The 22,036-nt window shown below is 30.0% G+C and overlaps 3 protein-coding genes across 4 annotated transcripts; 2 read left to right on the forward strand and 1 right to left on the reverse strand.

The window, feature by feature from the left end:
* Positions 1-569: 569 nt before the first annotated feature.
* On the forward strand, positions 570-6,143 carry LOC117210394 (translocation protein SEC63 homolog). The gene is made up of 12 exons (XM_033453369.1): positions 570-693; positions 1,387-1,489; positions 1,572-1,686; positions 1,779-1,884; positions 2,043-2,266; positions 2,355-2,516; positions 2,753-2,981; positions 3,119-3,264; positions 3,360-3,507; positions 3,648-4,131; positions 5,342-5,633; positions 5,723-6,143. The coding sequence occupies exons 1-12, from the start codon at positions 570-572 to the stop codon at positions 5,861-5,863; spliced, it is 2,274 nt and encodes a 757-aa protein (XP_033309260.1). The 3' UTR covers positions 5,864-6,143.
* A 647-nt stretch (positions 6,144-6,790) lies between these two features.
* On the reverse strand, positions 6,791-10,888 carry LOC117210395 (inhibitor of nuclear factor kappa-B kinase subunit beta-like). Of its 2 annotated transcripts, none has more exons than XM_033453371.1 (13): positions 10,669-10,888; positions 10,395-10,594; positions 10,156-10,314; positions 9,856-10,073; positions 9,683-9,787; positions 9,467-9,602; positions 9,190-9,378; positions 8,877-9,088; positions 8,469-8,753; positions 7,895-8,038; positions 7,503-7,823; positions 7,336-7,414; positions 6,791-7,047 (listed from the first exon to the last, which is right to left on the reverse strand). In XM_033453371.1, the coding sequence occupies exons 1-12, from the start codon at positions 10,775-10,777 to the stop codon at positions 7,351-7,353; spliced, it is 2,142 nt and encodes a 713-aa protein (XP_033309262.1). In that variant the 5' UTR covers positions 10,778-10,888; the 3' UTR covers positions 6,791-7,047; positions 7,336-7,350. The 2 variants fall into 2 exon arrangements, with proteins under 2 accessions (XP_033309262.1, XP_033309261.1); XM_033453370.1 differs by having other exon boundaries at positions 6,791-7,162.
* An 843-nt stretch (positions 10,889-11,731) lies between these two features.
* On the forward strand, positions 11,732-22,036 carry LOC117210478 (eIF-2-alpha kinase activator GCN1). The gene is made up of 13 exons (XM_033453543.1): positions 11,732-11,870; positions 11,950-12,052; positions 12,743-12,938; positions 13,048-13,387; positions 13,502-17,312; positions 17,392-18,877; positions 18,972-19,608; positions 19,700-20,044; positions 20,158-20,351; positions 20,437-20,648; positions 21,066-21,319; positions 21,403-21,624; positions 21,718-22,036. The coding sequence occupies exons 1-13, from the start codon at positions 11,856-11,858 to the stop codon at positions 21,844-21,846; spliced, it is 7,944 nt and encodes a 2,647-aa protein (XP_033309434.1). The 5' UTR covers positions 11,732-11,855; the 3' UTR covers positions 21,847-22,036.

The raw sequence follows: 22,036 nt of genomic DNA on the forward strand, positions 1-22,036 counted from the left end.
CACATATATTTCTGCTCTACTTTTGAATTAGAATAAAATGATTCCTAATTTTCTTTTGAAAACAGTATATTAAAAGATAGTGACCCTTCACTTTTGGATTTATATTTATGCAGTCGATATATCTATCGATTTTGATCTCGATTCAGAACTTGTTTACAGTTAATAGTTGTATGACGTTGGCATTAGTGACGTTGTTCACGATCAGGATGCAACAGAATTACAAAACTACCGTATTATCATGCAATGGCGTATTCTAAGTTCACTTAAACACAGTAGAGTAGTCTGTAATTGTAACTTTACAGTGGGGGCGACGTATCGTTTGTTAACAAACTTAATCATTGTGATTTTTGACGTATTTTTCATTCTTCTTCTTAGTTCTATATAAACATAATCGACAGCGCCAATTGCACATCAGACCTAAACTAATAGCATTCGGTGCTGAGTTGGCAGTCTTGACGACGCAACTCTGTAACTGTACTGTATATACTGAATGATACCGTGAATTCAAAGTGGAGTTTAGTAATGAATGTACTTAAACCATATACTTAAAGATTGTAATTTAATGAGCTATGAGCGGCCAAAAATTTCAATACGACGAAAGCGGTGGGACATTTTTTTACTTTCTACTATCATTCTCGGCCCTTCTTCAAATACCTGTGACATATTATTTTTGGCCACGTCGCCCCAAACAAGGTTAGCTCTAGACGAATCTATTTAGATTAACATAGAAAATAAGTGATATTACGATAACGTTCTATGTTTATACGTACTTACAACCGAGTTATGTAATTTCACCATGTTTTACATTTACTCTTTTCATTATCACATTCACTTCATAATGTTGTGGCAAGGGATTAATGAGTTGTTAATTATGAATATCACGTTGCTAATTTTCTAATGTTCTCAATAATATTTAAGAGTACGCTATATAATATTTGATCACTTTTAGTAAAACATTTAAGGTTTATTAATATTCCGATTTTGCGCTCAAAGTTTAATAATGTATTCCTATAAAAAAGTATCTTATATATATATGTACATATATATGATTTAAGATATTCCATCGGTTTTACGTTTTTAAGATAGATTTTTTAAATTAGGCAATATTTAAATAAAATATTATATCAGTAAATTATTGTAATTCATAATACACAGAACATGCACAAATAAACACTGTTTTTATTCTCTAACGATTTTAAACAAATTACTATGTTTCAAATAAATTTTAATTATATAAAATTTTATAAACATTCTTTTCTTAATAATTTAAAAACTCGGTATTATGGAAAATTTAATCTTTTTCATATTTTTCATATAATTAACTACGTACTATTGGTAATAATAAGGTGAATGGTACATATAATTATTATTATTATTTATAAATAGATCCTGATCAAGAAGCAAAAGAGTGTCAATGCGATGGATGTAAAAAGAAGAAAATTATCCTACGACTTAATAAACCTTGGAAAGAAACCAAAGCATTATTTGAGTAACTATGTTTTCATATCAAATATATATATTTTAATTGTATATAAAGTTTAGACGTTTAAAATGTTGCTATATTGTTGTAGCAAATTTCTTATCATTCTTGGATGGGTAGTCCTTATCTTTTTGACATATAAGGTATCACAATTCGATTATGAAATGGCTAATTTTGATCCATTTGAAATACTTGGCGTTTCCTCTGTACGTACAATTAATTCAATTTAAAAAGTATCAATTTTATTTACTATACATCTATATCTACTTAACATTTATGATATTATTATTATTTATAGAGCTCATCTCAAAGTGACATTAAAAAAGCATATCGCAAATTATCTTTAATTCTTCATCCTGATAAAGAAACTGGGAATGAAAAAGCTTTTATGAGGTTAACCAAAGGTTAGAATAAACATAAAATAGAGTGGATGTGTGTGTGCATCCGAGCGCGCATGCGTGCGTGTGTAATAAAATAAAATATTATAGAAATAATAATAATTGTTCATGATAATTTAAATTGTTGTTGAAACGAAGATATTTTTTTCCACATGAATTAATAGCATATCAAGCCCTAACGGATGAAGAAGCACGAAAGAATTGGGAAAAGTATGGAAATCCAGATGGTCCAGGAGCAATGAGTTTTGGAATTGCTTTACCTTCTTGGATAGTCGAAAAAAAAAATTCAGTTTGGGTTTTAGGATTCTATTCAATGGTCTTCATGTTTGTTTTACCAACGGCTGTTGGGATGTGGTGGTATAAAAGCATTCGTTATACTGGTGACCAAGTAAATACATCTATGTTACAATATACATATAATCAAATATTAGTAAAAATTGAATATTAATAATTCTTAATATATTATTGGTTTTTAGGTATTGTTGGCAACCACTCAATTATATTATATCTTTTTTATTAAATATCCTTCAATGTCATTAAAAAGAGTTATTATGATTCTTGCTGCTTCATTCGAATTTCATAAGAAACGAAATGCAGAGATAGTCGAGAGATATACAGACAGTGAAGAAGTTCGTTTGGTAAGATGTGCACTATATTTTAATGGTTTTTACTATTATAATTATAATGAATATATATAGAATACATTTTATTGTAATGTACAATTCTTTTTATGTCAGGTTTAATACAATTTTGTACTAGATGTAAAACAAGTGGTGTATGGCTCTTATTGTTTACTTTGAAATTGAAAATTTCTTTATCTGAAGAAATTAATAGCTTAAGGTAATTCTAGATTTTGTATTTGTTTCATTTTCAGCTTATTAAGCAGCTACCAGATCTAGGTGCAAAAAACAAGGCAACACCATTATGTGACTCATATTCAGTTAAAGCTAGAGCTCTAATTCATGCACATTTATTTCGTATACTATTAAATCCAGAAACATTAGAAAAAGATAGACAATATATAGTAAAAAAATGTCCATATTTGATTCAAGAAATGGTAACTTGTGTTAATCGAGTGATTCTATTAGCTTATGCTAGAAGAGGTATATATGTATGCTATAAATTGTAGGTTTCCCAACCTGTCCTACGTTTTCCTAAATACATACAAACGAAAAAATTTTATAGTAGCAATACATATTTAAACACTGGTAATCTGATGAATGTTTTCTTTTATCTGCAGTTCCACGTTTACCAACTATAAAAACTGTAGAAAATTGTATGAAATTGTGTGCAATGATAGTACAAGGCTTCTGGGAATTTAAAAATCCTCTTCTACAATTACCACATATAACAGAAGATAATCTGAAATGTTTCTTACCAAAAAAGGTATCATTCAGAATACTTTAATCTAACCTTTAGAATAACCTACATTTCATTATATATTATAATTAGAAATTTAACTAGACTTATAATTGGTTTAGCATCAAATCAAAAGTCTTCAACAATTCGCACAATTAAAAGGAGAAGAAAGAAGACTGACTCTTAGACATTTATCAGATAGCCAATATGAGGATGTAATGAAAGTTCTTGGAAGTATGCCATATATAGAATTTAAAGTACGGTCTGAAGGTAAAAATTATTTAATATTATTTAATATTTAATTATAATATTTTAATATTATATTATTAATATTTAATAATTTCTATACTTGTATGTACATAGTTTGTAGTTATGTTTAAATACTTTTTAAAGTAAAATATATTTTACAGTAATTGACGATGAAAATCCAACTGTTTATACTGCTGGTGCTATTGTGACTGTAACAGTATCATTAACCCGTAAAGATATGAAACATTTATTTGGAGATGATTCTATTAAGGAACAAACCATGATTGATGACAGTAAAATAAACAATGAAGCTCCTGATGAAGTATCAGAAGAACAAAACCAATCTGTTAAAAGGCCAGCATGGCTTAGGCAAAGAAAGGGTCAAAAGAAGTCCCACAAGAAAGGTACTAGTAAAAAGTTTGCTTCCACAAAGAATGCTCAGACACAATTTCAGTCTAGCAATAATGCTCAACAAATGAATACTCCTAATGCGAAAAAGAAAGAAGATAAGGTAGAAAAAGAGTCTTCCAAAGATAAATTATCTGATGTCAGTGACAGCGATGTTGATAGTGACAGAAGTAATGACGAAGATGGTCATGAAAAAAAAGATGTGTCCATAGATGATGATGACACAGAATGGGAGAGGTAAAATATTTCATAATAATTTAATATACAGAGTGTTTCGTTTAACTGAGAACAATAGAATATCTCACGAGGGCTTAAAGTTATCAGAAAATGACTTGTACAAAAGTTCTTTGATTCAATGATAAGCGTCAGATGGTGCAAATTATTCTGTTACAAATCCAGTAGTGAGAGATATTTTAGGGTCAACTCTTTTTTCTTTTTCTTCTCTTTTCTTTTTTCTTTTTTTCTGTTCTTCTAATTTTTTTTTCCTCCTTTTCCACCATATATTTTTTAACAGACTAACTGACCGATCTTCATATTTCCTATAAAAAAAGTATTAACCTATTCATATCAGGAAATTATTAGTTTAGCGGATATTTTAACTTTAATCCGTCATATGAAAGACGAGAAAAGACACGAAGCAGTATTTAAAAAGTATAAAAAAATATATGGCACTATTTTAAAAAATGAAATTGAGCTTAAAATCTCCCCCATTACCAGATCCGTAAAAAAATAATTTGCACGATATGATGCGCCCCTTTAAAATAAACAACTCTTCTAAAAGCAATTTTTTAATAACTTTAATCCCTTGTGAGATATTCTACTGTTTACATTCAAGCAGAACGCTTTGCATACAGGGTGGGGCGGTAATCGTAGTACAACCGAGCAGAGAGTGATTCTACGTGAAAAAATATGTCGAAAATATAGAATAAAATTGTTTCATATGATGCCTCGTTTCTAAGAAAACCAAGCTTAAAAATTTACCAAATACTCTTTAACTTGGCTAAGTACCGACTAGGTATGGGTAAACAACCAACAAGAAGTTATTATACATGCGAGGATAAGTAAAAAATGTAAAATAAAATTTTTTTATTAGCTTAAAGCCTCGTTTTCAAGAAAATAAAGTTTAAACATGTTTAATTACGAATTGGTCTGATAAACACAAGCACATGATACATTTTCAAACTTATTTTTCTTGAAAATGAAGTATCTCATAAAAAGATTTTATTCTAAATTTTATACTTATTTTCAAATGTAGTTTAAACACCTGTGGATTATTTATTCTCAAAAAATAGCCGAATTGAAAAGATTTAGGTATACTTGTTAAATCTTTCAGTTTTTATTTTTTCACATAGTATCACCACCTATCTGGTTGTACTACGATTACTGCCCCAGCCCGTACACATAATAACGATCTCTCGTATTTACGTATTAATGTTTTTATAAACAGATTTCAGCAAAGAATTTCAAAGAGAGAGAAAGTTTTAGAAGGAAGAAGCAATATATCACATGAAGTTCATTGTCCACTCTTTCCTGATGTGAAACAGGAATATTGGTGGGTTTACATCTGTGATCGCAAGAGTCAAACTTTACTGACAACTCCTATTTATGTTACGTCGTTAGCACATTTTGAAGAAGTTCAGTTGAAATTTACAGCGCCCCGGTGGCCAGGTGTTTATACGTTTACTGTATGTTTACGTAGTGATTCTTATCTTGGCTTTGATCAAGCTCAAGATATTAAGGTATGTAATGAAATTTTGTTTATATTACGTAAACGAAAATTTCAGTATTATTGTTACTTTATGATTATTACAAAAATATTTGTTTACAGTTGGATGTGAAAGAGGCACCAGAAGTACCCACGGAACATCCTCAATGGGATATTTCAGACGAAGAAACTGCGGAAGATGTAGATGCAGCTGATGAACATTCCGAGTATACAACTGACGAAGATATCAGTGACAATGAATAATATCTGTTTCTCGCGGAAGATTTGATAAATAGATATTAAAAAAGTTCGCATTTTTCCTCTTTTTTTACTTGTCAAGTTAATGTACAATGAACTTTTATATGTGAAATTGCATAATTGTTAATGTACGTGGACAATCTAGAAAAATAGTATAGTGTGTAAGGTTTTTCAGTGAAGAGAAAGTAATAGTAAATGAAAATCATATTTATTTTAACATCGTTGTTTAATCCTCAGTTTAGGATGTATATACAGTTTTTTTAATAAAACACGTTTTAAAATATAATAGTATTATTTTTCGCCTGGTATTTTAATTATTACATCTTAGTATGTAAGGTTTAGAAAAATGAATTAATAAAAATTTAAAATACTAATTTCTCTATAAGTGAAAGTGTGATAAAAACATATCTCTTACTTATTCATTCAACCGTGTAAGTTTTTGTTAAGTTTAAAGTATAAGAGCTGCTGGTACTGTTTTGTTATAAAATACTCAGTATCTTACTGTTGTGTTGATTACAATGGATGTTAAAATTTTAAACATCTGGATTGTGAGTATAGTTTAATTACAAATAATCATGGCATATATATATATATATAAAGGATTAATTCTGTTACAGATATTAAAAACTATTTTTATATACTTGATCCTGTGTGTAATTTTTAAAATAGGTACGTTAAATAACATTTAAAACACATTTATAAAACCAAATTATAAATAATATTTATAAATCCTATCTCTAAAGTAATTTTACAACATTACTTAAAATATATAAAGCAAGAATATATACACGCACGTACATATAATATATATTAATTATTAATGTACATAATACACTAACCATAAACGTATAGTGCAGATTTCACATAAAATGTACAATATGTAAGAACAGCTGTAAGACATCTTGAAAAGATCAAATAATTTTGCACATCATAGGCACTTTATAGAAAAGCTTCATTATCATGTATTCTTATCTTGATGCTGAACTATTTAATTTCACTGCACATATACATGTGTACATGCTTATATATTACTATCATACATTTTGTGTCTTCATAGTTAATTTTGGATCAGTACATAAAATAAAATTTTGGTATTCCCCTAGTAGAATATCTTCAACACCTTTCATACTGATACATAATCTTTTACAGATCATTTAACATCATCAAATAATATTGGATGGAAAATGAGACTGAAAAATATAACAAATGGTCCCATTTATACATATATCAAAACAGACAAAAATGCTAATATTAAATGGGGCGTGCGACATTATATTCCAAGAGCATCAAGATCACTACAATATACTGCAACCATAAATAATTAAATAAGTTCCTAAAAGATATATTTTATAGAATTATTGTCTTATAAATTAATATTAAATTTGACAAAGAGAAATATCTTTAATCTAAAAATAATGAAATATTGCTGAGAGATAGAAAAATAAAGTTTTGAAAATCGAATACAATGTAATACATACATTCTATATTTGTGTTTATGATTCCAAGCTAAGCAGTTCCATGTATCTTTTTTGCATTTCTATCAAAAGATTATCTAACCTGGCGAAATAAAAGATAAAAATATTTTATACTTTCATTTTATATATGTACTTATTTCTTAGATAGTAATTCATAATATGAAACATACGTGTAACGTATTACTAAGTTATCATATATCACATCATTTTCTGTGTTTAGCTTTTCCTTATGTTTCATACTAGATATATTTAGAAATTGATTACTGTCAAATTCATTTGATATTTCCGTACTATCGTGTAATAAAACGTTTGTAGCTTTATTTGTAGAGGTAGATAGACTTAAATATTTTTTATTAGAAATATCAAACACATTGGAAGTAAGATGTTGTGTTATATTTTGAAGTTCTTCACAGTACACTGTCTTCATAGCAATAACTGAGTCAAAAATCATTTCCAATGTTCGGAGTTCTGATTCCAATTTCGCCATTTGTCTGAAAATATTATATCAACGTAAGATACATCAATTATAGTTTAATATACAATATATTGACCATATACATACTTTATAATTTCAGAAATATTGTGAAACTCTACTCCTTGTACTTTCAAGAATTCAAAAATTAATTTTGCTATTTCTGTTGGTCTTGCATATTTATGAGAATATTCATCTTTATGCAATTCATAGATTTTTTCGATTTTATTATATCTGTTTAAAATTCAAATATGATAGTAAAAAAGTAAAGGACAATATTAAAAATAGGCGGTGGATTTTGATACAAATCGGAAAGAAAAAATTTTGTTCAAAAAGTTTTATCATCTGTAAAATAAACAATTATTTGTCTTTGATCGTTCAGAGTATTAGTAATGTATTACAAAAGAATTGCTTGTTGCCAATGAATTATTAATGATGATTTATTTATTATTATGAAAGTGAGATCGATAAGTTGCTGTTAAATAAATTATAATCACAGTCATATATGTATCCTTGTATTTAACCGCATTTATTATAACATTTCCAATGTTTGTAGGAAAAATAACTACTACTACACTTCTTATTCTTTAACGCACAATCATACTATAAAAGAATTTTTCTCAATTAGTATCAAAATTCATTTTTAACATTGTCCTTTACTCACATTTCAAACATATCTTTAATACAATCAATAGATTTTACTTCATTGCTTAATCTACTGCTTTCTACTATCAATGGATTAAATTTTAATTTTATTTGATTAGCAGCCTTAACAAGTTTAGCAACTTTTTTACAATTAATTTCCAAAGCTGTCAATTTCTTCTTATTTATAGTTTCTCCTTCCCATTTAATACGAACTATAGATAGTTCACTTAGAAGATTATTTATATTTGTTAATGTATTTGTCATATTTTTATTAAATGTATCAAGTTTTTCGATTACCAAATCTCTGAAATATTATACAGTATATATGTATATAAGTAAAATTCTATAATAAACCACTACTAATTTCATAGATGAATCTGCGGATAGATTACAAACTAATATATAAAAGTATATATAAAATACTTACAATTTTATAGTTAAGGCAAAAATAAACAATTGAAACAAATTTATTTGTTGCCTGATAAAAAATATTGTTACTCTGTAATAATCTTGTAATGTTTCAAAATCCAACAGACCTTTTGGCAATTCTATCATATTTCGAATTTCCATAGGGATTGCTGGTATAGGGATGGTCTCTATTAAAGGACTCTCATTTTTAAAGACAAATAAATCTGTATTCTACAGGGAAATTGATAGTTTAAATCAAAATAATACTATATAAAATAAATTTATATATTGCATACTAACATAAAAAAATACAAAGCATTATATCATCATACCTGAATTTGTGATAAAAGTGGTGTTTGATTTTCAATAAGAATTTTACCAAAATAATCTGTTAAAGTTTGTTGGTTTATTGGTATATCAATATCCTTTTCAATCATATATTGTAAATCTGTAATCTTAGTAGTGCTATCTATTTCATATGTATTAATTTTATACATCGATGCAACAAACACATGAACTATCTGAAAAAAGTTAAAATGTTATTTATATTTTAAATAATTATGTAAATTTTTCAAATACCAATGTATGAAAAATGTTACATTAAAATACCTGTTTTGATAAAATAGAATGCAGTAATTCAAATACCACAAGCTTCGATATTCCACTTTCATATTGTTTCCCTCTTTTCTTTGGATCCCATTGTAACACAACCTTAAACCATTCTATTAATTTATTTCGAAGATTTCTAATAAAAAATATAACCAGTTTAAATAAAATTAATATTTTATTATTTTTCATTTTATCAAACAATGTTATAGTTGTTACTTTGATAAGTTTGTAGGGCCAGTAATATCTTGACCAAAAACTACCTTCCCTTTTGATTTGAAAGCACAGATATCATCATATTTTTTATTTCTAATATGTTGCATCCTAAAAAATATATAAGTTAACCAATGTTTAAATTTTTATTATAAACTTTTCATAATTATATAGCATACCACGACATAGTATGTTGCATTTTAGGTAAAAATGGTCTTGTTCCAGTAACAAGTTCATAAAAAAGAATGCCTAAACTCCAATAGTCTACAGAACAACTATATGTTTGTTTCCATAATAGTTCTGGAGCTATATAATTTAATGTACCTACTAAAGATCCAGATGTACTATCCTCTCCAAGTTCTTTTGCGTATCCTAAATCTATTAATTTATATGAAATCTAAAATATATTTTATGTATATGTTATTAATATCATTTGTAATATATTGAATAAAATCTACATTTAATACAATATTGCTTACGATGTCACATTCATCTTGTAAAACTATATTTTCAGGTTTCAGATCACGATGAGTAATGTTATTGGAATGTAAGTATTCAATCGCAGAAGAAATATCTTTCATTACACTAATTGCTTCTTTTTCACTAACACCACAACAATTTTCCACTTTCTTTAGAACCTGCAATTTAACAAACATTGCTAATATAAATACAACTATCGTTTCATTGATTGAGAGATAAGTTATATATTGATATTTACCTTTCTCAGATCGCCTTTCCTACAAAATTCCATACATAATAAAGGTAAATCTACTTTATCGTCAGGATGTTTAAATGGTAAATTTAACCCTTTAACAATATTTGGATGCTTTAAACGTTTCATTATCTCTACCTCATTAATCCATCTTTTTCGTTGTGCTTCTTTTAATTGTGCAACCTCCCGTTTGCATATTTTAATTGCTAAAGTTTTCATAAAATATTAAATATTAAATCTTATTGATTTATTTTCTTTGTTAAAGAATAAAAAAACATACCAAGCTTTTTACCACTTTCATGTATCCAAAGTTCGACGATACCAAATCCTCCAGAACCTAAAACTTTGTCTAGGCTCCAACCTTCAATAAATGCTGGTGTAGCAGTCATATTAAATGCTTTGCCTAAACATTATTTAAATTATAGATATTAAAATTTTTTGAAAAGATTCAGATTAAAATATAAAAAAATACTGTTAGCTCTTTTTCCCTTTGGGCATATACATACATCAGTTGTATAATTGTTACCAATTATCACGGCTATACAACGATCATATTTATAATATATTAATTTTTTAAACATCCGACATATATGACAGGTTAATACATACTGCCAACATAAAAATTTGCGTTACAAATTCTATAAAACAGCAATTTACTTATCAATTATCGCCATATGTTATACTATTAGAAAATAGATGAAATTTTATAATAATTTACATGAAAATTCAAATTCTAATATGATAGTAATAGATTTCCTCCCTGATAATAGTATACTTTGATCAAATTTTAACAAATTCGATTAAACAATTATTAATGCTTCATAGGTGTTATTAACAACTTAATTGATTAATTAGTAAGCATGCGTCTGTACAATACTGTTTAACGTTTAATATTACCGATATTTAAAAGCAATATAATGCTAATAAGTATTACATCCTTTTAGGATATCTTAAAATTTGACATTAAACAAAAAGCTTGTTTACAAACAAACACACACACACACACACACACACACACACAGAGTTATATTTGCTTAGCAAGTACCTGAAATATGTAGGTGTAGTGGGTACTATACCTTGCACTTTCCCAAATTTTAAAGTGTATGGATCCTACTTTGTTATATACAAAATAAAAAACTTTAACTTATGAAAACATACTATTTAAATAATATGAACCAATTTTGATAAAATATAGGATTAACATTCACAGGCGCGCGCGCGCGTGCGCGCACACACACATTTACACAAAATTGTGAAAACAAATTTTTTTCCGCGATGTACTGACAATTTTTTAAAACGAAATATGTACTTGAAATGTACATATATCTGAAATATATATTTAATTGATTGAGATATATAATTCAAAAGGATAACAATTTTCAATAGTACGTATGTATACAATTTATTTTGGATGCTGTTTAATCCAATGGAGGGTGGCGCTTTGGGCAGTCCGGTTTTTGAAGAAATATGGCGGATGTCGAGGTGAGTCTGTCACGTGGAAGTTCAGAAACTGTATTATTGTCTTGTAATTAATAACTACTTAAATTTGATTTTGTTACAGTTAACGAAAGCATTAAAAGATTTGCCAAACCGAGTTCAAACCGCCAGTAAAAACGAGCGGCGAGAGATTCTACAAAATGTCGTCAATGTATTGTCAAATCCTGGTAAGAAACGAAAATGCGAATAAACTTTTGATAAAAATGTATAACTTTTTAGATCGAAAATATCTATTCATAGAGAAAGGAAATTATATTGTATCCTATAAATATATTTTGAAATTAATATAGAGAGAAAGATAATATTGAATATTAGAATTTAAATAATATACAAGACTGAATGTATATTACTACTTATTTTTTTTTATTATAATATTTACAATATATATATAATTCGCATTTATAATTCTTAATCTTTCGATTTTTTCTTACTTTCAATACACATCCTAAATATTAATATGTTGATGTAGATTTAATATTTATTCAATTACATGAGATATGTAAAATTATATATAGTAATTAATGTATCTCAGTCATATGTATCTAGTATTATATATTTTTATATATAATGTTATGTTGTATAAAATAAGTATAAAATTATCCTTTATTAATCTCACTATAAAAATAAATAAATAATTACATTATTTTAATTTTTATATTATAAGACGATGCAAAATATATGTATACTATTACATTATAATTATGTGTAAGATATTTATTTTTATAATTTATATAAGAGGAAAATGTATAAAATAAAATTCTGCTTATAAGTAGTTGTATAAATTCATATTACAAATGGTTGAAGGAATATTCATAATATGTCAATATATAACATTTATTAAATTTCTATATTTATAGGCATCAATGAGAAAATTGTTAATGGAATTTGCAAAACCGTATCTCTTACTTTACATCGATATAAGGATACTACTTCCCAATCTTACGTGAAAAATTTAATCGAAGAATTGTTGAGAAAGCAACCAGCACCTTCAATAAAGCATATGACAAATGTTGTCATAGAACAAGCTACATGGCATAAAAATGTAGTTCCTACGTACGTAATTACATACATAGTTTTCCAAATGCATATATTTAAAAAAAAAATTTATATTTTGAACTATGTATTAATGTTCATAAGTTACTAACAAAATGTTATTTTGTAGTCTGAATACAGCTTTAACGGCGTATCTTGCATTAAAGTGGTCAACATTAATTGTTCTACACGGAAACAAAAGCAATTCAGACATCAATCCGGAATTACCAAAACTCATTGAAGCACAAGCAAATTTGAGTGCAGCAGCTTTGGCATCCATGGATAAAAAATTGACGCAGAAAGTATATGTTTTATTAGCGCATCAATGGTTGAGTGTTAAAGATATTGATATTGTGTATTTAGAGACACTAACAAAATTGGAAGTTGGAAACGGTGTAATTGTTCTTGCTAGTTTACTCACTAAGTATTTAGTTAATGCAAAGAAAAGTGAATTAGTGGTGAAACTGAAGGTAAATTTATATTTGATAATATATTTTTGTGTTGAAAAATCTGTTTTTATATCAGTAATATCTTTTATTCTTTGTAGTAAATATTATCAAATAAATATTTGTTTTTCTTTTCAGACAAACACCATAGATGCTTTCATAAAACTAACTATTAGTTGTAAGAAAAAACCAGATCTATATGTTGTTCATAATGCTATACCTCTTCTCCGTAGAATATCTCATGACGAGTTTAAAAGTCAACTATTACCGGCTTTGCAAAAAGCTATGTTAAGAAATCCAGAAATTATCATTGAATCGGTTGGATATATTCTAAGTGGTTTAAGTCTCGATTTAAGTCAGTATAGTCAAGATATAAGTAAAGGATTATTTGCCAATTTGCATTCAAAGGAAGATTTAGTTAGAGATGAAGCTGTAGGAGCTTGTCGTAGACTTGCTCTTCAATGTTCAGATAATATTGCTTTGGAAAATTTATTGTCATCCGTATTTGCTGTATTTCATGGATCAGAAGGAAAACTTACAGTTGCAACTCATAAAATTTCTGTGTTACAAGGTGCTGGCAATCTTAGTTACAATGCAGCTTCAGGAAGTAGCGTTGAAAAATTAGCTGAAACAGCTTGTGAACATTTTATCAAAGTTCTTGAAACTGAGGTTCATGAGAAAACTTTAATTTATGCTCTTGAAATGATGGCCTTGTGGTCCAATAAATTTACAAATAATGTTCCAAAATGTGTAATAGATGCATTTAAAAAGGGCATGAATGCTAAAACTTCAACTGCGGCAGTGCGTACTGCTTATATTAAACTCTTCTTTTCTACTCCAGTAGCTTCTTATTCTGCAGCAATAACTCCATTACTCGTACAAGCAATAATAAGAGCTATGCAACAATCTGCACAGCCAGCTGCAGTTACAGAGGGTTTAGTGGCTTCTTATTTGTTATTGAAATTTGTTCTTGCTAATCAAGTGGAGAATGACAAACAAACTGTATTATGGAATGCTATTGACGAGCAAATATTCTTTTCAGAAAAATTTTTGTCAGCTTGTGGAGATGATATATTATATCACCTCATGCTGCTTTGTGAAAGACTAATTACTGAATTCGGAGATAGATTAAATGAAAAAGCTTTAAACGGTGTACATAGAGCAATTGTGGCATGTGCAACAGCCCCCAAATATAAAATAAGGAAACGTTGTTTTCCATTAATTAAAAAAGTTTTAACTGGCTTGAGTACATATGATCCTGCACAAGAACTATTAATGGAATATAATAAATTCTTAGAAAATGTAAAAATCAAGTCTGAACATGATAAAGAAAATAAAGAAGATTCTTCTAGTTGCGAGACAACTGGCAGATGTCTTGCAGATGGATTACTTGCTATTTGTTCAGGTTCTTTTTTGTTTGAATTACCTGCTATGCAAATGACAAGAGATGCATTAATACCATCTCATCATCCTGCAATCTATAAAGCAATGCCAAACTTATGGTTCAAAGTTGCAAAGAATTTTAATCTTGTTCCAAAAAATTTTTTATGTTCATTTAATCATGAAATTAAAAAAATACTTGTGCAAAATTATAAGCCTGTTGCTAGTTATGAAAATGCATTGACAAAAGTGATATCAATTATACCAGACATCATACTACCTGCAATAGTGTCAAACATTACAAATAAGCTTGATGATCCAGAGGTCTTAAAAGTCACTAAAGACGAATACTTTACTTATCTCACTCCAGAGGGGGAATTATATGACAAAAGCGTATTACCAACAAGCGATGAAAATGATATTCTTAATTCAATGAACATGAAAAGAGAGAGTAAGGTGTATTCGTTTAAAGAACAGCAAGAAGAATTGCAACTTAGGCGAGAATTATATGAAAAACGAAAGAAAGAAGGAAAAATAAAGGAACCTAAATTAACACCCAAACAAGAAGAAATCCTTAAGGCACAAATGGCAAAAGAAAATGCAATCCGTAAAAGATTGACAGAACTGAAACATAGAATAAATAATGCTGTATCTCTAATTATATGTTCTATGCGTGGAAATGGACAAGAATTGTCTTTTTATTTAAAAGATTTTCTACTTCCGATTTTGAAAAACTTAAGATCACCATTAGCTGCTCCTGCAATGTGTGATCTTTATATCCGATTAAAGAGGATTGTGAAAATAAATAATCCAGTTCTTAGTGATTTAGTAGCACATGTTACGTTACGACAATTACAACCACAATGTGATCTGAATCAAGCTTGGGAAGAGGAAAATCTTGATACAGCGGTAAAGAGAACTTTAAATCTTTTACACACAACAACAATAAAACAAAAGAAGTTGTTTACAGCTCCGACCTTTTGCTATGTCTTTCCATTTATAAAAAAGACCTTATTATCTTATAAGGACGATAATATGATTGTTCAAGGATTACAGATAATACAAGAACATGCTAAACAAAGAGGAAGTTCTTCTGATTTTAAAGATATGAGACATCCCCAATTGCTTCCGCGTAAACATATGTTTGATCTATTAATAGAATTAATGGAAATCACAAGTGGAAGAGTACAATCACATGCAGTTGCAACATTGCTAGATGTTGCTCAATCCGGTAGCGGTCAACCAGGTACTGCAATAGCAACTAGTGAAGATATAGATTCTTTAATTGGTGCATTACAAAATTCTTTATCTACAATAAGAGATGCAGCATTAAGAGCATTAACAGTCGTGAAACAAGCTTTTCCATCTCAGAAAGAGGATGCTGACCAACTATCTCATCTTGTTAGGAAAATATGGATTGCTAAGTTCGATGTTTGCGATGAGAATAAAATTCTTGCTAATGAGTTATGGAATGCTGCAGATTTAGTAATGCATACAGACATACTTTCTGATGAACTGATCCAAGACATTACACATCCTGTAGAACCTATACAGCAAGCAGCTGCTTGTGCTTTGGCGCAGTGTTTAACTGATGTTCCCCACCTAGTACCAGAAATTTTGGACAAATTACTACAGCTGTATCAAGAAAAGTTAGCCATGATTCCACCAAAGTTGAATGATTTTGGACGCGTGGTTGAACAGCCGATTGATACTTGGGGTCCAAGACGAGGTGTAGCACTTGCATTGGCTCAAATGGCAGCTCTTCTCAGTGCTGATACAGTACTTAAACTTGTGCAATTTTTCGTCTCTACTGGTTTAGGAGATAGAAATCAAACTGTTCGAACAGAAATGTTAACTGCTGCTGTAGCTGTTGTTGATCTTCATGGAAAAGCAAATATAACTTCTTTATTACCGGTTTTTGAAGACTTTATGGATAAAGCGCCAAAAATTGGCAGTTTCGATTCAATCAAACAATCTGTAGTTATTCTTATGGGGTCACTAGCAAGACACTTGGACAAAGATGATTCACGTATTAAACCAATAGTTATGCGTTTAATCGCGGCTCTTTCCACACCATCGCAACAAGTGCAGGAAGCAGTAGCCAATTGTTTACCACATCTTGTACCTTCTATTAAGGAAGATGCACCAAAGATTGTGGACAAATTAATGGACCAATTGTTAAAATCAGACAAATATGGGGAACGTAAAGGTGCGGCTTACGGTTTAGCAGGTATAATCAAGGGTATGGGGATACTAGCATTAAAACAACTTGATATTATGACCACATTAACTAATGCCATTCAGGATAAGAAAAACTATAGGCATCGGGAAGGAGCGTTATTTGCTTTCGAAATGTTATGTACAATGCTTGGTAGGTTATTTGAACCATACATCGTTCACGTATTACCACATTTGTTGCTGTGCTTTGGAGATTCAAGTCAATATGTCAGAGCTGCTACCGATGATACAGCTCGTGTAGTTATGAGTAAATTATCTGCACATGGGGTAAAGCTTGTTTTACCTAGTTTATTAGCAGCATTAGAAGAAGATTCTTGGAGGACTAAAACTGGTAAATAATTTAAATATTAATGTTATTTAAATTAATAATCATGTTCTAGATATTACATAATTTTGTTTGCGTTTTTAAGGATCTGTTGAGTTATTAGGTGCAATGGCGTATTGTGCACCAAAACAGCTTAGTAGTTGTTTGCCAAGTATAGTTCCAAAGCTAATCGAAGTACTTAGTGATTCACATACAAAAGTTCAAGAGGCTGGTGCAGAAGCTCTTAAAGTTATTGGAAGTGTAATTCGTAATCCAGAGATTCAAGCTATTGTACCAGTTTTATTGAAAGCATTACAAGATCCTTCTCATAAAACAGCTACTTGTCTTCAAACTCTTTTAGATACTCAGTTCGTACATTTTATCGATGCTCCATCATTAGCTCTTATTATGCCTGTAGTACAACGAGCATTTTTGGATCGTTCAACAGAAACAAGAAAAATGGCTGCCCAAATTATTGGAAATATGTATTCTTTAACCGATCAAAAAGATTTAACTCCATATTTGCCAACAATCATCCCTGGCTTAAAAACGAGTTTATTAGATCCTGTACCAGAAGTACGAAGTGTATCTGCAAGAGCATTAGGTGCTATGGTACGAGGAATGGGTGAATCTAGCTTTGAAGATTTACTTCCTTGGTTAATGCAAACGCTTACATCTGAAACAAGTAGCGTTGATCGATCAGGTGCTGCACAAGGCCTTTCAGAAGTTGTGAGGGGATTAGGTGTTGAAAAACTTCACAAACTTATGCCTGAAATTATTAGTACTGCCGAAAGAACCGACATAGCTCCTCATGTTAAGGATGGTTATATTATGATGTTTATTTATATGCCAAGTGCATTTACTACAGAATTTACACCCTATATTGGACAAATTATTAATCCTATTTTGAAAGCTTTAGCTGATGAGAATGAATACGTTCGTGAAACAGCACTTAGAGCGGGCCAACGTATCGTTAATCTTTATGCTGATTCTGCTATTATGTTGCTATTACCAGAATTGGAAAAGAGTCTCTTTGATGATAATTGGCGTATTAGATACTCATCGGTTCAATTACTTGGTGATTTGTTATATCGAATTTCTGGAGTTTCGGGAAAGATGTCAACAGAAACAGCAAGCGAAGATGATAATTTTGGAACTGAACAGTCACATTATGCCATTATTAACGCACTTGGTGCTGAAAGGCGAAATCGTGTTTTAGCGGGATTATACATGGGTAGATCGGATGTTGCATTGATGGTACGCCAAGCTGCTCTTCATGTATGGAAAGTTGTTGTAACGAATACACCGAGAACTTTAAGAGAAATATTACCGACATTGTTTACTTTATTACTTGGCTGTCTAGCTAGTACAAGTAATGATAAAAGACAGGTGGCAGCGAGGACTTTAGGAGATCTAGTTAGAAAATTAGGTGAAAGGGTGTTACCAGAAATTATACCTATTTTAGAGAAAGGTTTACAAAGTGATCAGGCTGATCAACGTCAAGGTGTATGTATTGGATTATCAGAAATTATGACAAGTACAAATAAAGACATGGTGATAACCTTTGTAGTCAGCTTAGTTCCAACAGTGAGGTAAAAATATTTATATTTATATGTAAAGAATGTTATTGAAAAATTTTGAAATAATGATCAGATAATTAGAAAGACTATTATTTTTATATTGTAGGAAAGCATTGTGCGATCCATTACCAGAAGTTCGACAGGCAGCAGCAAAAACCTTTGACGGTTTGCATTCAACTGTAGGAGTTAGAGCATTAGATGATATATTACCAGCAATGTTAACGCAATTAAATTCACCGGATCCAGCAGAAGCAGAGAATACCTTAGATGGTTTACGCCAAGTAATGGCAATCAAATCTCGTGTTGTTTTACCATATTTAGTACCTCAATTGACAACTCCCCCTGTCAATACAAAAGCGTTATCGATCTTGGCTAGCGTAGCAGGCGAAGCATTAACAAGGTTTCTTCACAAAATTCTACCAGCGCTATTAACTGCTCTCTCTAGTGCTCAGGGCACACCGAATGAAGTTCAAGAATTAGAATATTGCCAAGCAGTGATCCTATCTGTTACCGATGAAGTTGGTATTAGAACAGTCATGGATCAGCTCATGGAAGCTACAAGAGCGAACGATCCATCTAGACGACGAAGCGCTGCAACCTTGTTATGTGCCTTTTGTCGTGATACACGTGCAGATTATAGTCAATATGTTCCACAATTATTACGAGGTCTCATCCACTTATTTACAGACAGTGATAAGGATGTACTACAGATGAGTTGGGAAGCTCTTACAGCAGTTACTAAGGTAAGGCTACGTTATGGTAATACAAATTTTTTATTTAAATATAATTTTCAATTAATGTTATTGAAATTAATATATTAAATTCTATTTTTAGACTTTGGCATCTGATCAACAAATTGCTCATGTGCAAGATATTAGACAAGCTGTTCGGTTTGCAGTGTCTGATTTAAAGGGACAAGAATTATTGCCAGGATTTTGTTTGCCGAAAGGAATTACTCCCATTCTTCCGATATTCAGAGAAGCTATATTAAATGGTTTACCAGAAGCAAAAGAACAAGCAGCTCAAGGACTTGGAGAAGTTATAAAATTAACTAGCGCCTCAGCGTTACAACCAAGTGTTGTACATATTACAGGGCCATTAATTCGTATTCTCGGCGATCGCTTTAATTGGAGTGTTAAAGCAGCAGTTTTAGAAACACTTGCAATCTTGCTCGGCAAGGTAGGGTAACCTAATAATAGCTATAATGTATGAGCAATATTAAGATAAAGATATACTATAAAGATATAATAAGATAACGCAAAAGTAAATAATACCTAAAATGCTTTGATTAGGTTGGAGTAATGTTAAAGCAATTTTTACCACAATTACAAACCACTTTCTTGAGAGCATTGAATGACAGTAATAGACAAGTGAGATTAAAAGCTGCTTATGCTTTAAGTAATCTCATTGTAATTCATACTCGTGTTGACCCATTGTTCACAGAACTTCATACTGGCATTAAAACTGGAGATGATCCAGCTATTAGGTAAACTAAAGGATTGAATATATTTCATAAATTATTTATATATTTGCATCATTGAGGTTTACCAATGCATATTCATTATATTTAGAGAAACAATGTTACAAGCTTTAAGAGGTGTGCTTACGCCTGCTGGTGACAAAATGACAGAACCAATGAAGAAACAAGTGTTTGTTACTTTAAGTAGTATGCTTGGACATCCAGAAGATGTTACAAGGAACGCCGTAGCCGGTTGTTTTGGGGCGTTGATACGATGGCTTAGTCTAGACCAACTCAATATTGCTCTTAACGAAGATCTATTATGTAAGTTTATTTTATATTTGGAATTATGATGGAATTTCTAGAATATTCAATTACAATTGAAAATAAATATTTTAAATGTGAAATATCCTTTTGTTCAAGACGATAGAAAACGACATATGCTACAATATTATACATAATTAGCGTTAATTACAGTTAGAAGTATGCGGGAATACGAAAATTTTTCTCGGGATCTCGGGTCAGGTTCTAAACCAGTTTTATCAAACTCTTCCTGAAACGTCGTTTGTCTTGTCGAAATTCTCGGGGATTCCAACATTCTCGAGTTCCGAGATGTTTTCGGAACCTGACTCGGCTCGAACCGAACATCTGGTTGTCGCACACTTCAAGTTGTAGTTTATCATTTCATAGATTCTTTTTTATAAAATACATATAATATTTGAGTTATTCAATTAATTTTAGGTAGTGATACCAGTGTCGATTGGATGCTTAGACACGGACGTTCTGCAGCATTATTTGTTGCATTAAAGGAATCTCCAACAACTATCTACAACAGTAAAGAGAAAGATCGTGTTTGTGCAGTAATACTTTCGTATTTAAGTGCAGATCGAGTTCAAATAGTCATGAACGGTGTACGAGCTTGTGGTTATCTGTTTCAATATCTTATGAACGAACGACAACCTATACCTCAACAAATTTTATCTCCTTTCGTGCGAGTAAGAATATTTCAACAAATTATATGTAAATTTATGTTTGTAATTTTATATATAAATAATTTATTGTGTAATTTATCTTTTAGTCAATGAATAACAATAGTAACGACGTAAAACAATTATTAGCTAAGGTATGCATTCATTTGGCTCGTAACATACCACCTGAGAAGATGTCACCAGAATTACTTAAATCGCTTTTACCTATGTTGGTAAATGGAACAAAAGAGAAAAATGGTTACGTGAAAGCCAACAGTGAACTTGCTCTTATAGCAGTACTTAGATTGAGGCAAGGGGAAGAAGAACATCAGGTATATTTCTATCAACTTTATTGTATAAAATTATGAAATGAAAATCTCGGGTATTTATATATTACTTATAATTTTGTAAATTGATTTTTTCAGCGTTGCATGGCCTTTTTGGATGCCGGTGCAAGGGAATCATTGTCAGATGTAGTCAGCAAAGTGTTGCGCAAAGTTTTATCGCAGCCTGAAGGCAAAATAGAAGAATTGGACGATACATTACTCACGTGAGAGATATTGTATGTTCCGGGGCTCATTGCGCTCTACATCCATTTTTATAGTCGTATTATTAATAATTACTCCAATGATTTTTATAAAATGATTTACTGTTCGTGTACTAGTTACATTATAAAGACGTTAGTTCGTTCCATATTGTATCTCGATAATCAATTAAACAAAGTAAAACGTAACAGTCACTCGA

This window comes from Bombus bifarius, unplaced genomic scaffold (genome assembly GCF_011952205.1).
Source record: "Bombus bifarius isolate JDL3187 unplaced genomic scaffold, Bbif_JDL3187 scf7180000008203, whole genome shotgun sequence".
Taxonomy (NCBI): Eukaryota; Metazoa; Arthropoda; class Insecta; order Hymenoptera; family Apidae; genus Bombus; species Bombus bifarius.